At 32.1% G+C, this 16,929-nt stretch overlaps 1 protein-coding gene across 1 annotated transcript in view; it reads right to left on the bottom strand.

Annotated features, from left to right (window-relative positions):
• Positions 1 to 2,013: 2,013 nt before the first annotated feature.
• Positions 2,014 to 16,929, bottom strand: part of TM2D1 (TM2 domain containing 1) — a 36,068-nt gene continuing 21,152 nt past the window's right edge. Inside the window, exons 5-7 of the mRNA XM_016140373.2 lie at positions 12,635 to 12,708; positions 4,124 to 4,252; positions 2,014 to 2,322 (exon numbers count right to left, since the gene is read on the bottom strand). Coding sequence (XP_015995859.2) covers positions 4,142 to 4,252; positions 12,635 to 12,708 — 185 coding nt within the window. The 3' untranslated portion in view covers positions 2,014 to 2,322; positions 4,124 to 4,141. The remainder of the gene's footprint in view (positions 2,323 to 4,123; positions 4,253 to 12,634; positions 12,709 to 16,929) is intronic.

The raw sequence follows: 16,929 nt of genomic DNA on the forward strand, positions 1-16,929 counted from the left end.
TGAGCTGTGAAAATAAGTTTTCTTTGCAACTTTTGGTGTTTCTTGCTATTAGATCTATGTTAGCTTCCTAGCGGTCTATCAGTATTTATAATACTTAACTTAGCCTTAAGCATCAAGGGTAAAATTAGGGAAAAAGACAGAAATTTTTTGTGAAGAAACAAACAAAAAGCATATCTCCAAACTAATATTTTTTATAGTCCTAGTAGTCCCATAGACGTGATAAATCTATGAAGTATTAAAGAGGTCTTTTAGTTTAATATAGTGTAGGTAAGAAATCTTCCTAGGTAAAGAGGTACTTCTGGAAATTGTATTAACCCTTTCAGAGTATAACAGTATCATTTTGATGTTTCTATACAAACACTGTTTCTATAGAATTCAAAGAATCCATCCCATCTCACCCTGGAGAGTTTAGGAGCAACCCAAGGAATGACTGAATCATTCAAGGAATGACTGATCCATCTTACAATTTTGGCCACAGCTTTAAAAGCAGGGTTATCATATAAAGCATTCCACACAGAGGCCTTAACATGTGATTTGTACTCAGACACACTAACAAATAGCCATAACAAAATAGTGTTCTATGAAAGTGAAAAACAAACTGTTCACATGCATTAAATGCATTCACATAAAAAAAAAAAAAAAGATGAGACAGAAAAAGCATTTGTTAAAGAACTACATATATTAGGCAACAGGGAATTAGACAAACTGAAAAAAAGTGAAGTGTTCTTTTCATGTAAATTTAGGAAATTATTCTGAAAATAAAGCCTAAAAGTTTAAGAGTGTATTGCAAAGAGACTTTATTTCTAGATTATAACAACAACCCTGAGTACTGCAACTTATTTGAAAAAATACTTAGAGAAGCACCTGCTTTGAAACAGACTTCCCACCTGGCCAAGTTAATAACTGTAACTGCAAGTGTTTCTTATATAATTGAACTTATATGGCTATGCAAACTTAAAGAGTTTTAAAATGTGGCCTTAGGTGATCCTGAAGTAATCTTCAAAGCACTGTCAGCAACCAAAAAGACCTAGGAAATACTAGAAAATGAGCATTTACCAGTTAGCTTAACTGCAGCCAAAATATCACTGGGAAAAAGTGGATCCCAAGGGAATGTTAGCTCAAGAGCAAAGATGTTTGTGTTTTGTTCACTGCTGCAACCAACCATCTAGAAGAGTGCCTCCCAGATGGCAAACAGTATTTTAATAAGTGAATCATAAAGATCATTCCTGATGTATAAGGAGTCAACCCAAATTCACTTCATGTATCAATACTTTATAATTTCCCACCAACTAGAGTATGTGTTACTGAAATTAACATATTATGAAAGTAACTGGTCTTAAAGAGCATACTTTGAGTAAAACGTGTGATAAAAAATTATAGTTTTTACTTTTGAAGAGCCCTGACCTCAGTAATTTTGAAATCGGCATGGCTGTTAACAAAGAAAAAACATGACAGCATTACAGGGACACAACATTTCGTGTATTTCCATCTTCTTCAAACCCTTCTAAAACATGGTGAGACAAACCAGTGCTAGTATGAAGGTGCTGCTCCCTTCAGACACTGGTGCATCACTTGAGGCACTTGGGCCAGCATCTGCCTGGCAGTGTTAACAGATGGAAGACATTAATCATCTGTTCGCTGTTCCCACCTTGTCCATCAAATGTAACTGCACTGAGCTAGGTGAGTCAGCATCTGGTCTTCCAAAAGCTAGTGAATCACTCCCAAAGCAAAAAGGAAGAAGTTCACATTTCAGAGGCCTGAATCAATGCCAGAGGTACCCACGTTGCCTCAAGGTTTCAGACTCCCTGATGATCTTTAGCTCCCTGGATACCAAGGCAAAGACAGATCTGAAAGCTACAGAAAACCAGGTGGGTTGTCATACACAAGACTGCAGTCCCAGGCAATATAAATGGTACTTGTTCACACCATGGATTAACTGCATTGAAGGATCAAACTGCAGAAGACAGCTACATTCAACAATTAAACTTTTCTTAATAATAAAGCACTAAAAAATGTGAATGGGTCATACTTTTATTTTTCAGAAGGAAAAATGACAAGTGGCAACTTGTCTTTGGAATAGAGATTAAGGAATATCGGGGTAAACTATCTATCTAATAGAGCAGTCTAAGGGAGACTATTATCACACAGCTCCAGAGAAAATCCTATTAAATAAACTTCAGAATAATATGCTTTTAAGTAAAACGACAACAAAAAATCAACAATAAAAAAATTACATAGAATCCATAAAATAGTATGTGAAAAGGAAAAAAAATCTGGAAATCCACTTGAGAGTTTGTTATTAAAATCAACAAGACCCGAATCCTAAAACAGAAAGAAGAAATAGATTAAAACATAATATCTTTAAAGAGTCCAATGAGGTTTGTACAGATGCACAATTTAATGCTTCATTTACTTAAGACAGTTTTCTTGTTCTGGGAGCCCTCCTCTATAGAGAGATCATATGAATGATAATACAGAGATCTGCCTCTTCAATGGGCCCTTCAAGTTTTAAATTCCAAATTTGAGTCTGGAATGCTAATTAAATGTTTATATAATAGGCTACAGAGAATAAAATTGTTTTTTTTAATTACATTTGCTTAAGTTTTACACATTATGTTTAAAAATAATCTATATACTTTTGAAAGGGACACAGCGATTCACAGTATGAAAATAAGGTTATGTGAAATGACACAACCCTTCTCATCAAGTAAAAGTAATAATTTCTAAAATGAAGATGCTTAATACAAAATAATATAGTTGGAAGGTTGTGGGTGGGTGGGAGGGAGGTGGCAAACAACCAGTGAAACTCACAGAAGGCCTAGATTCTAGATTCAATTTCACACTAATTGTGTCTGAGTCTCAACTTCCTTAGGTCCCAGTTTGCTCCCTGGTAAGAAGAGGTAGATGGATATTTAAGTTTCATTTCAATTTTAAACCCAAAGACTCTCATAGTTTATAAAAAAAGATTTGAAAAACTTTTTGGATAATCAGTTGAATAAATTCCTCAGATCTTGACAAGGTCTGTCACTGTTCAAACTCATGACAATATCTATAAAGAGTACCCCATAATTTTACTTTGAGAAAAGATCTACCTTAAGGGCAAAATTATACTTGATATCCTATTTATACAGTATGACATATAAAATGTCTATTCCCTTCCTGGTCTCTAGAAGCACTTTCTGAGACAGAGTTGACTGAAAACCCTAGGACTATGACTATGGCCAAAACATCTAGCTTCTCTTTCTCTCTGCTTTCTTACTCTAGATAGTTCGAAGTGAACTATCATCTAAGAAATATCCTGTACCCTCCATGTTATATAGGACTTCTGCACTGCAAAGAATGATTATACCAGGAAATTGTTTTCCTGAGAAAAATCTACATTACTGGAAGATTATTTATTAGAACAGACTAATGCACCAGCCACGGAAATAAAAACCTTATAGTAGCAGAGTCTTAGAGAACCAGAGAGTCGAACCAGGAAGATTAATTAATGGTATCTCTGACTTCTCCAAGTATATTACCTATTTAAAGCGGAGGCCAATTAATAATTCTCTGGTTAATGAGCAGGGCCAAACTTTAGGTTAGATTAAATACTTATAATAGTTCAGGGCTGAGACTGTACCAACTTTCAGGTTAGGGATGAAAAAGAAAGGTATAGGATCATACAGACCCTAGGAGAAAGAGGAGAAAACTTAAGCTTTATTGAACTATCTACAATATATACTTTCATCATATTCATCTTATAATACTATAAAATATCTTTTTTGCTTTGATGTTATTTGTTTTGGGAACTTTATCCTTTAACCACATTCACTACGAAGAAACTGAGTCTGAACTGAGACGTGCAGAGGCAATGAGCACACGTAAAAATGCTTTACGAAAGATTAGAAATATTTCAGGCATATGCAGACCTGTTTCCTGATAAGCAAAATGAGAGAATTATAACATTAAATGATCTCATAAATTTCCTATAGTTCTTAAAGTGTCATAATTTTATGCAGATAATATACTACAATTAAGAGTATATGTCAACTATAATTGAAGAAAATAACATAAAAAAATTTAAAAAAATAAAGAACATTTCTTATATGTAAAAAAAACAGTATATATACATATCACTTACTGTTTCTTTTAAAAGTATTTATGGATATAACTGTGTTTTTCTAAATGTTTCATTAGTAATACTCAGTCTTGTAAGTCTGGTTCCATAATAATCTATAATATAACTACTTCCATCTGAAGGTCCAACAATCTAGAAAAGAAAATTTTGAAAATTACTTTCTACAAAAGATGTTTTCACAATACTTTGAGTTTTTCTCATTAATAAAATTATTTCAGTAGCAAGAAAAATACAACTCAAACTAAAGCAAAACACGGTAATTCAGTGACTCTTGTAGCTGAAAAAAATATTGGGGAAGTTCACAGGACCAAAAGAGCATTTACTCAGGTATAGGTAAGCCAGGTAGTTGCAAGGGAATCAATTTCGAGATTCTTAATTCTCATATGTACTCTTTGTAAAACTGATCCCCTTGATACTATGCTATGGTAGAGGCATCAGGCTAGGTCCCCTTCGCACTTCCCTTTCTCTGTAGTCCTTTCTCCAACTTGACAACAGTAAAGCATACCTCCCATCAAAGCATACCCTGAATCTTATGATGGCACATCAATGGCCTTGAGGTATAAAACCCCGCAATGTGCCAAACAAGAGATAATTCAAAATGTTGGATGTGGGTAAATCTCTATTAATTGAGTCCAAAAATATGCTCTGCCACATCTTGTTCAAAAGGATGTATTCCCAGTATCTTACTTTTTTTTTTGCTTAAAATTATTTGCTAAAATTTGTAACATGTTTATGCTGTTTTGATCAATTGTATGTCATTAATAATTATGCCAATTCAACTCAGAAATCACAGAAAATTTAAAATCTTTTAATTTTAATGAATAAGATAACCAATGGAAGATTTTCAAGTATAAAATATTATTATATTAGGATAAAATTTTGTGGGAGAATAGAAATAAAAATAAAAATCTAAGGAGAAAAATAATGTGAAATTTACAAGGTGTAGTGAAGGATTCATTTGTGTCTTAAGTGAATGATACTTAAAATTCTATAGAATTTATATCCTGTTGGATACATTTCAAAATTAATGTAACCATTTTATTTAAATATGCCAAAACTGGAAAACTAGAAATGATATCCTTTGCAACTAATAATGGGAAACTTAAATGTCAAATATGCAGAGGGTAGGGATTTTTTAAAAAAGTCTTTTAGGGGTTATAGAACTAGAGTTTGATGAGCACTGCTGTTAAGCATTCTTGGTTTTTAAAATGAATTTGGTTTTAAAAACTATTCAACAAACATTTAATTCCTACAACATTCCAGACACTGTGCTACATATTATACACACAACAGTGAATAAGATGCAATATCTGCCAACAGGGAACTTATTCTAGTGAATTATAAATGTTAATATTCAAATAACAGCACTTATGTGCTAGATACCATGCTAGGTGCTGTAACACACTTTGGATTACTTTATAAAGATTAAATTCGGTCTGACATTTGTGAATGTTATTGATGAATTTAAGTAAAAATTAAAACTTTTTTAGTGGCCAAAGAGACAAAGGAAACTACTATGAGCATTAACCCAAGAAAGAGAAAAATGGGTGACTAGGAGTTACATGTTCTGAGACTATATAAAGGAAATAGAAAAAAAGTAAAGCCCAGCCAGCAGATAGATCAAATCAAAAGGTAATAAATTGCCTAATTTGGAATATGTGCATAGATTGTAACTGAACCTATTGTCCTATTATTTTTTTCTTCTTGTACCATTTCTCTTGACAATCTCACTTAGTCCTATTGAAAATAAGTATTCAGAAGATGAAAATAAGGAAAATATGTAATTGGGTAACCCTTTAAAATCATGCATTTCTAATAGCCCACCGGAGGCTCACTTGACTCAGGAAATGTAACTATTTAACTAAAAACTGATGAGGACCCAGATGCTTTACAATCTTGTTCAGTCAGCAGTTAATGTGTAGAAAAATGACAGTGTTGTTTTGTTTTGTTTCCCCCTCCTATACAGAAAATAGCCCCCAAAGTCAGTTTTATTACCTAGTAATACATGACCCGATTTTGTATCTAGTTTAGTAATCTTATTACAGCATTTCTTTCCCCTCACACTATGTGACTCTGGTTCCTCAAAGACAGGTTATATCATGGTAATTCCAATCCTCTTTCCAGACCTTGGTTCAGCCTGGGCATGTAAAGGAAATCACCTATGAGACAGGTTCGTTGGGGGCTTATCTGTCTTTAAGAAGATATGTGTGGGCGCAAACAGGCCTTTTTCTGCCTCTGAAAATAACTGTAAGGAAGTGATGATCACCAAAGGACCTGATGGCAAAGGAGAAGAGGCGAGAGGGGAGGGGTGAGAGAAAGAGAAGGGAAGAGAGAGGAGGAGAGGAGAGGAGAGGACAGGAGAGAGGAAGAATAGATTTGAGTCCTTCATTATATCTTTCAGCTCTAAATGAACAAATCTTAGAACTATCATATTATTAAAACCAATTTGAATTGAGATTTCTGTTGCTTGTAGTGAAAAACTGATAATGAACCTGTCTTTAATGCCTCCTCCACACCATTACCAGATCACCAAACCACAGCACTAATTGCTATTCTCTGCTAAAACAATTTGAAGATCTCCCACAAAGACAATCGAATAAAGTTAGTGTGATAAAGCACTAGATTGAAAGGAAAACCTGAAGAGAAAGCTGACAATAACTAGCTGTAGGATTAATCCTCTCTGGACCTCAGCATTTCTTATCTATACAATGAGGAACAAAATAAGCTGTTCTATATGGTACGTTTTAAGATCTTGTACAATTACAACATTTAAATGCAAACACCTCTACAAAGTATCCTCAACAAGCTTTTCTATGAACTGTCTCATTGAAGAATTTGTTCCCCCTACTTAATTTTTAGGAAAACTAGCACCTGGTAAAGCCTTCAGTTATTTGAATCTACATTCCTGCATCAAAATTAAAAATTTAGCTGATTTTTAAGCATCTTATATACACTTATAAGTCCCCTTAGTATGAGTATATTATTGCATAGTTAGCTATAAATCTAGAAATCCATATCCTTGACTGGGAAATTTTTTACTCATTTAAATATGCCTATGTCCATTTGTTCATTAATTTTAACATAACCAAATTCAATCTTTTTTTTTCTTTATGGTTTATGTTTTTCAGATCTTGTTTAAGAAGGCTCAACCCATCTAAGGTCATGAAGATATTCCCTTCAATTAGCTTCCTTAAAAGTTTATCTTCCCCTAGGTATATCCCCAAAAGAACTCAAAAGAGACTTAAACAGATATCTATACACAAATATTCATAGCAGCATTATTCACAGTAGCCCAAATGTGGAAACAACCCAAGTGTCCGCCAATAGATGAATAGCTAAACAAAATGTATATACATTCAATGTAATACTGTTCATTGAAGAAAGGAATAGAGTTCTGATATATTCCACAATATCGATGGACCTCGAAAACATTATGCAAAGTAAAATAAGTCAGACTTAAAAGGTCAAACACTGATATGATTCCACATATATGAAACATCTAGAATAGGCAAACTCATAGAGACAAAAAGCAGATTAGATATTACCTGAAGCCAGGGGGAGAGAGGGGTGGGGAGTTACTGTTTAATGGGTACGGTTTGTTTGGGGTGATGAAAAAGTTTTGGGAATAGATAGTGGTGACAGGTGTACAATATTCTGAATGTAATTAATGCCAGTGAACTGTATACTTTTAAAAGTTTATAAAAAAGGTGATATAAAAAAATATAATATAAAATGTCAAATTTTTAATTTTATTATATACGTTTTATCATGCAAAAAAGAGCTTATTTTATTAAAGTTGATAGTTCTGTATAATTTGTAAACTTTTGATTTTGTTAGTGGAAAATGTAATTTTTTTTGTATACGCTTAAGTAGATCCTAATAAATAAGTTAATTTAAGGAAAAAATGTGGTTACCAGTTAAGTAATTTAACACCTAAACTTTAGCAACAGATATGACACTCCATTTAATGGCTTTGCACTGTCACTGAAGTCATACTGCTTAGGTAACTCAAATATCTTATAAATTTAAAATGTTGTGAATGAATTAAAGAGTGGAAGGACAAAAAAATAACACTTTATACAATTCCATCAATGTACTCTTTTTCTATTTAATCCACTTAGGAGTTTCCCCATCTAAATAATTCAAATATTAGCAATGGTAAAATCAAATCATCTACTGAAGACCTATTAACCTGATAAAAACAGTAAAATGACTCAGCTCTCTGCAATTAGAGGATAATGACATAACCTGTGTCCATCCTGATTCTTCTAAATTTACATTCTATTAAAAGTCAAATTACATTTTTGTGTCTATATCTGACTCCTGCGTGTGGTTAATTTTAATATGAGACCATTAAAACCATCTGATTAGTCACATTTTAATTAAGCATCAAAATTCCTACACTGTGCCAGAAGTTAGGCATTTGACTTTATTTGATTTAAAGACTGATTAGTATCAATTCTTAATGACCAATAAAAACTTCATTCTTCAAGCAATGAGTAAGATTCACCATTATATCTCCTGAGGAAAACGCAGCTTTGGGATTAGTCTCAGAACCAGTTTAAGACACTCTATGTTTTTTGAACATTCCTTTAATTCACTAAATAAAAATCTTCCCACAGGATATGTGAACTAAGTGAAATCTACCTAAATAAGGTCATACGACAGAGCAGAAGTTAGACAAATTATCAGTCTCCTCAAATTTCCAGTTTATTTCCCCAATAAATCACACCAAGGTTAAATAAGTAATACAAAGAGCTATTTGAAAGACTTGATATCTATAAAATGTGCTGACCTACATCTAGTGAACTATCAAGGACTTTGACCAACTTTTCCAGCAGTGGTAAAAGATTTAGGGTGATTACATGTTTAGTCCTTCTTTTGATCAATAGCATGTATTTCACAGGGCAAGGCTGTAGGCCATGTCTTCGACAAAACAAATTGGCTTACACAGAAGTGAACCTGTAACCCTAGCCTTATTTATACTCTGAACTGAAAAGCCTAGGCTTTTAAAATTTTTAGCAAAATTTGAAGTATTTAAACAAGATAAAATCAAGATAACTCTTTATTTTAAATCTGCAGTCCCTGAGAAATTTTATTTCAAATAAGTGAAATAGTATTATCGGACCACTCTTGGGATAGCTAGATTTTAAGTCTCTTATGGGCAAGGACTCCAATTTATTATACTTAACTGGTGCTCACTAAACCCATTGTCACTGATGGCATAAAACCTATTATATACAGTTTCTCATACCAACTCTTACTTTTATTCAGTACCTCTCAAGTAACCCTATAAAATTTAGAACTTTAAGGTTCTAAAGAAAAGCAATCACTTTTTTGAAACTATTATTTTCAGCTTCTCATCTTCTCTATAACTGGCATAAAGCCACATTCTTCACAAGGTATACTGCATTTAGTTCAAATCAGTAAAAAAAATTGAGGGCATACTCTATTTAACATACTACTAGTGCTATACGGGATTAATAAAAGTGTTTTTTTCCCCCTCAAAAAATTTACATGTGAAAAGTCAAACCCATGATGTAAAAGTTAAGAAATAATACAAAAGCAATATATAATCCAATGCTAAAATGAGTTATATATTAAATATCAAATTAATATTTTATAAATTTGATAATTTATAAAATTCATAAATGTCTCAGGACATTTTCTGCTTTTCTGAATTTCTGCTTATAGTTATTAATTAGTCTTTTAAGAAAATCTACCTGTAATATTAACAGAAATAAAAATAAAAGTAATTTCTTTCATAATCCATAGAATTTAATTATCACAAAGGACCCAATATACTTCCTTCTAACAACTTTTTACATTAAAACTCATATTTCCCTTTTCCTCTACCCATCTTCGAAGATCTTTCTGATTTGCGTCTGTTTTGTTTCCACTTAACAGAAGAAACTTTCTTTTCTTTTTTGTTTGGCAGAGTACGTATCAGTGGTTTGGGTATATTAAAATGTCCAGACTGTGTGAGTGTGAAAAGAGGTTTAAATGGAATCAAAATATCCCCATTTTTTTTCTGATAAAAAAACTTAAATTGTATAATCTGTCCTTTGTGATGTACACAAAAATATACAAGCACAAAAAAATGAATGTTTTAAAATCTTCAGAACTGCCTTATAAACAACTATATATAGTAGTTATATACAGTAGTTACCTACAACTGAAAGACTATGCTACACAAGTATGAATTTAGATTTTTTGTTGAATGCACAAAAAAACTGAATTCCATGCACTGAATTCATACCATTCATTCACACAGTGCCATGTACATACTTTTAAGAACAAAAAATGAAAAACAAGAAACTTTGAAAGTTTATTAAGAAATAGATAAACTCATTGAATTATTTTCAGTAACTATAGAACATGTAAAGTGTACTTAGGCATTATGTGCATTATACTTTATGCTGCTTTGATTCAAAGATGAAATAACTGGGTCTCTTTTTTAAAGAGGGTTTTCCTGAATTTTTGTTATAAACACTGTGAAACAAAGTATGTTTTTTATAGGCCTTGAGTTCATACACAATATGTTTCTGGGATCAAAGCCCAATAGAAAAACATTACTATTCATTGGGGGAACACTTAATAGCCAAAAAAAAAAAAAAAAAAAAAAAAATTGGAGGTGGAGAAAATGAAGAAGGAAAGAATAAACAAAACGATAACAGACAAAATGTAAAAGGTTTGAGACACGAAAAATATATTTGTGACAAAAACATTAACATAGTTTATAATATTTATATTAAAAATATATTTGATTTGCTAAAAATACAATTTCCTAAAACTAATGTAGTCAACATTACATGTCAAGTATATTAAATGACATATAGAATAAAGCTGCACATCTTATCTGGCACATTTAAAAACTGATTAGTTTTCCCCCACTCTGAAAGCACTCTAATGTGGCCATACCTACTAAAATGTCTTATTTAGAGAAACTTACTGTAGCAATTCAAACATTCTAAGTCTACCTCAATAATTTCTTAATGTGACTGATAGTCTGAATTCCATATCTTTAAGAAATGAACTATTTATTCTGAAAAGTTCAGGCATGTATGTGTCAGAAAGCAGGGCTGAATCAAATATTTTCCATAATCTGATATAAATAAAGCTACAAAATAATGGTATCACCAAAAATATAACCAAGTGTGAAAATATTAACTAAATGGTTGGGTCTCAAAGACACTGAATTCTGGATATCTTCAAGAATCCCAGTAATACATTAAATTCCTTGAATCATCATTTAAAGTGAGAAACCCATTTCCAAGCATATGTGCAAAGTATCTTAGCCTCTTCATGCCTGCTTGCCTATCCCACAGTCAAAGAAGGCAGGATATTTGGTTAAACATATGTTTATGAATAAAGACAGGAAAATTCCAACTTTAAAACCAAATATTTTCCTTGTTTAATTCTGGTATCTTATTGGTCCATATGCTGCCTCCTCCTCACAGTATGGTACCCTCCTCGCAGTATGCTACCAAAAATCTAGATTTTGACTTCCTTTTAAAGCATAAGGCTAACATCAAGCAGACAGAATTGAGGAGTGGAAATACTGTATGAGAAAAATGATGAGCAAAACTGATGATCTAAATCCATACTGACATACTTGCTGAAGACATTAGGTGCTCCATAAATGCTTACTGAAATGCTCTTTTGTGACATTTGTTATGATAAATTCATCTTTCTCTAATTTAAGAATCCTCATGAATTAACCACAGCCAGTTCAGTATAATTTAATAGAAAACATCTGGTGGCACTTTTAAATACTTAAGAATTGCATTTCACAAACTATGCCTGCCTCCAGACCACTGCAAGAGAAAATGAGGCAAAAACAGAGAAAGAGAGATGACTAGAGGCGAGCCCTGACATCATCTGATTATATGGACTGGTCTTGCCCAAAACCAGCCCCATTCCTAGATTTTCTACAGGGGACCCAGACATTCATTTTTCCTTTTTGGCTTAAGCTAGCTGGATTTCTGTTTCTGTGATTTGCAATCAAGAAAATACTAGTACTAAGTGCCTGTCCAGTGCAAAAGAAAATCTTGTTTCTACCTCCATATGTTCATCTGTAAATATCAGATCCCATCAACATCCTATTATAGTAACAGACCATGTAGCTGTGACTCTCAAGAAAAGAAACAGTAAGACTGAGAAATAACCTCAATCCTTTTCAGAGATTCATAATATAAATTATAAATATTCTGAGAAGTTATCTAGTAAAGAAAACTCTTTAACTCAGTTGAACTTGCATTTGCAAATCATATTTGATATCAGAATCATTTTTTTATGAGGTTCTGATATCTTTTAGAACAACTAATTGGTAGAGCACAGGTTGGAAAATGCTACTTGGAAAGATGGTCATGATCCCTTGCATCTAGCATCTGAAGAAAAATTAAAAAGCATTCCTAACTGCTTCCTAATATATTTAAAATATACCAGGAAAAGAAGACAGAACTGAAATTTGAATGTAAATGTAGTTCATCGTCTAGATTGAAACTAACTTACCTGCATTGAAATAAGAATGAAGTCAATTAGGCTCCCAATTCCACAAAACCCTACAGTACAAAACTTTAACAAACCTAGAAAAGAAAGTAAAATCATTTACAACCTGGAAAGTCTTATAAACAGTAACAAACTTTTCCGTTTCCCAATAAACCATTATATACACCACAAACTCTTTATATCAAGAATATAAAATTAACACGTAAAAAAATCAAATCTTCACCTGAAAATATGAGAAAAATGTAAAGGTTTCTCTATATAGAAAAGCCACAACAGTATTTATTAATTCACTTAACAAATAAATATTAGAAACTGAAATAAACTCAACATAATCTTACAGAATTTCTTAAAAGGCCAAAGAAAATAACTCTTTAAATTTCAGTACACCAGAGTTACAGAACATCTTTTAGTCCTAAAAATCTTTATTTATTTATTACTTCAGACATTATGTGATCTAAATTTTAATACACATTTACAAATATTGTCAAGAAACAGAAAAAATAATCAGGAAAAACACTGATCTTACAAACTGCAAAATTTTATTAGTAACCCAATTATCCTGAATTTATCTTCTACTTTTTTTTCCTAAGCATCTCATGTTTATTAGCTCTGTAGTCAAAATAACAATTTTGCATATCTCTGGTCTTGGTCTCAACCTCAGAAATAAGGTACTAAAATAGAAGATAACAGAGCATAGAATCTAGGACATATACAACAATATAACAAAAACATGATGAAATTAGAATAGGCAGACTGGGGGTGGGGGTGGGATGAGTAATCTTTCTGCTATATTTAAACTTGAGTTGCTTTCCAGACGTCTCATTTGAGATATAAAAGTGGTAAGACTCTTTATGAAAAGGTAGTTGTAGGCATCAACTACAAATAGATGCCAGCTAAAATCACAAGAGTGGATGAGATCACATCCTGTACACAATTTGGAAATACACAAATGAAATGGAAATATGTAGGTATAGATGATTTTCTCCCTTCTTAGTATTACATATAGCGGAATAATATTGTAAGTATTAGAATAATACATGTTAGAAATAATTTAAAAACTATTTAAATATAGAGATTATATAAAATTATGCCTTTAGTTTTCTTCAAAACACTTATTTACCTATCTAATATTTTATATATGTTTACTGTCTCATGGAAGCCCCATCAGGGGGGGTGTTTTTTATCTGTTTTATTTATTCCTGTGTCCTTAGTATGTAAGACATTGCCTGGCACATGGTAGATGCTCAATATTTGTTGAATGAACAAATTTTCTCAGCTTTTCTGTTCCTTAAAGAGTTAGTTGTAGGTAGGCCTTTTTATTCATTCATTATCTTATGTAGCAACTTCTTTATTTTTTTCATTAGTTACATTTTATTACAGTTGCCCAAGGAACTTCATTCACTCAGTATATTGTATCCATTTGCTCACTCATTGTATTTATGAAATGTATCCCCTTCACATAGCATTTTAGTATAAATTTAGAAATATCACAGTTCCCTTCCTTTAATTTGTTTATAAAAAGAATATAAAGAATGGTCCAAAAAGAAGTTTGTCTTTAAGTAACTACTACTCTACAAATACAACCACGTTGGAGCTTTTGCCCTTGTCACGCCCTCTTCCAAAGGATGCCTTCCTGTAGTTCTTCTCATCTCTCAGGCTGCTTCTTCAGAGAAGTCTTCCCAACCTGCCTGTCTAAAGCAACATGTCACTCCCCCCACATCTCCCCTATTTATTTCCTTCATGGTGTTGATTAGAAATCTATAAGGGCTTCATTCATTGGTTTGCTCATTCATTCTCTATCTTCAACTGCCACATAAATTCCTAAAGACAGGGTCCTTATTTGTCTTATTCGAGTCACTTCCTTGATCAGTATTTACATACAGTAAGAGTCTGATAAATATTTGTTGTATGACTATCAAAAAACTAGAAACAATTTGAATATCTAACAGGGAAGAATTGTCTAAAAAAATTCAGGTACATCTAACAATAGGAAAGAGTACTATTTGTTGGCAAAGTAATGTGGTAACATTCTAAACAGAGAAAGATAATCAGTTCATTAAAATCAAGATATTCTGCTGCTGAACCTCTTCTTAAGAGTGCTTCAGAAAAATGAACATGACAGGTTCCTGTTCAGATAAAATATTCAATAAGGGAATGATAGGTGTATTTGGAACTTTGGTAAATGTTACCTACTCCTGGAGTAACACATATAAAGAAACTATAGGACATATCCAAGATGATATTTAAGCATTTAGGGAATCTGCAAAGAAAGCAGATGAGTGGTTTGCCTGAGAAAGAGCAGGACAAGAAGGGCCAAAAGGCAGGGATTACAAATGAACATGAGGAAACTTTTGGGAATGACAGATACGGTCATTATCTTGATAACAGTGATTGTTTCACAACTGTATATATATGACTAATTTGTCAAATTGTACACTTTAAGTATGTGCACTTTAATGTATGCCATTTATACCTCAATAAAGCTGTTTTAAAAAATTTAAAGAAGTTGACTGTTTAAAAAAACTTGAAAGTTTAAAATCATTACAATGATTTATATCCTATCTCATTCCAAACATAAAATATTAACTACGGCCCATCTATATCTACAAATCTAAGATAGGAAGTACGCTGAGGATTAAAAAAGCTGAGACAAAGTAAAAACTTAGAACAGGATATGGCACATAGTAAGCATTTGATAAATGATAGCTCAGTTGCTACTTGTGCTACTACAATTTCTACTATTACTACAATTATTATAATCAAGAAATTTAAACAACATAAACTCACATTTTTTATAGTAACATCATCTAACCTAGTCTCATTTCATGCAAATTCCTTCTGCCTGTGTTACAGCCAAATAAGCTACCCAAAGTTCTCCTAATGTGTCCAGCTCTCATATCTCCTTCATCTGTCCCTGCATTTATGTGTGCTACACTGTTTTCTGCCTTGCCTTCTCCCCTGCCCCTCACTATTCCTGATCACCTAGCTAACCTGTAATAGTCTTCTAAAACTTCTGGGAAGTCTTCTCTAATACTTGCAGGATGAATTGAATACCATTCCTAGATGTTCCTTAACACTCTTCCTTTAACTTTCAGCATAGCACATATCCCCAGTATGAGTTTTTATATATATTTTTGTCTGCCTTGCTTATCCTTTAGTGAGCAACATGGATTTAGGGCTGTGCCATTCCCATGCCTAGTCAATGACTACTGAAGGAACAAACTTATCAATAGTAAATAAACACTGATCGACTTGAACAAAAAGTAGCATACATTCTAAACTACAGTTACTAAAACCAATACAAACTGTTACTTAGATTTCGATTTGACCATTATTACTAGTTTTTTTTATAAAAGATAAGATATTTGTAAACTACAAAGAGTAGACTGATTTCTTTTTGTCCAAATAAAAAACTTAGTTTTCTTTGTACGATATCATCTTTAGTTTATAAAAACTGTTTTAAAATTCCAATTAAAAGTCTTTCTAATAAAGAATCCATTTTTCCTGAACCATTACTGTTGTAGATGCATTCCTTCAAATACAGTATGCTATCAAATAACACTAATACAGCTCATGCTTTGAATGTACTTTATACTTTAGTAACTTAAACTTTACATTTTAAAAACACAAATTCAAAAACAGATTTATTTGGATATAAAATGAAAAGAACAGATTAATTTTTGGTATTTAAAAAAATTTTTGGTATTTCTTGTTTTATTATAGGTTGAGTCTTACAAATACTCTTCTATATGCTTAACTTAACTGTTACAGTGAATATAGATTACTTCTACATGGATTACTTCTATATAGATTACTTATACTAAAATTGCTGTCTGGCAAATCACAAGTGTTCTATAATGATTGCATTATTAGTTATCACTATTTTTTTGTGTGTCTGTATCTATAAAGGAGAGCTTTCAAATCTTAGAAAGCTTTACCTTTAAATCCCTTTATTTGTCCTATGATATGTGGATATTATATACCAGTTCAAACTGGTAACTTCAAACTTAAAAGGAAAAAAAGGAATAATATAACCAAAGATTTTTAAGATGTGGGTTTAAAAACCCACAACACTTTGTTACTCTTGTAGTAAGAAAATTACATTTTAAAAGAAACATCACTATAAAAAGAGCATCTCTCCTATTAACTGCTACAAAAGAGCTAGTATCTTTGAGAATCCATAATCTTCTAAAGCTACAGATGAGCAAAACAAAATACGCTATTTATTGCATATTAAAAAGTCATGAATGTTAACACAGTTAAAAACACAAAAAATATTATTAGAAAAATAAGGCTTT

The sequence above is a fragment of the Rousettus aegyptiacus genome, unplaced genomic scaffold (assembly GCF_014176215.1).
Source record: "Rousettus aegyptiacus isolate mRouAeg1 unplaced genomic scaffold, mRouAeg1.p scaffold_m13_p_1, whole genome shotgun sequence".
Classification (NCBI taxonomy): Eukaryota; Metazoa; Chordata; class Mammalia; order Chiroptera; family Pteropodidae; genus Rousettus; species Rousettus aegyptiacus.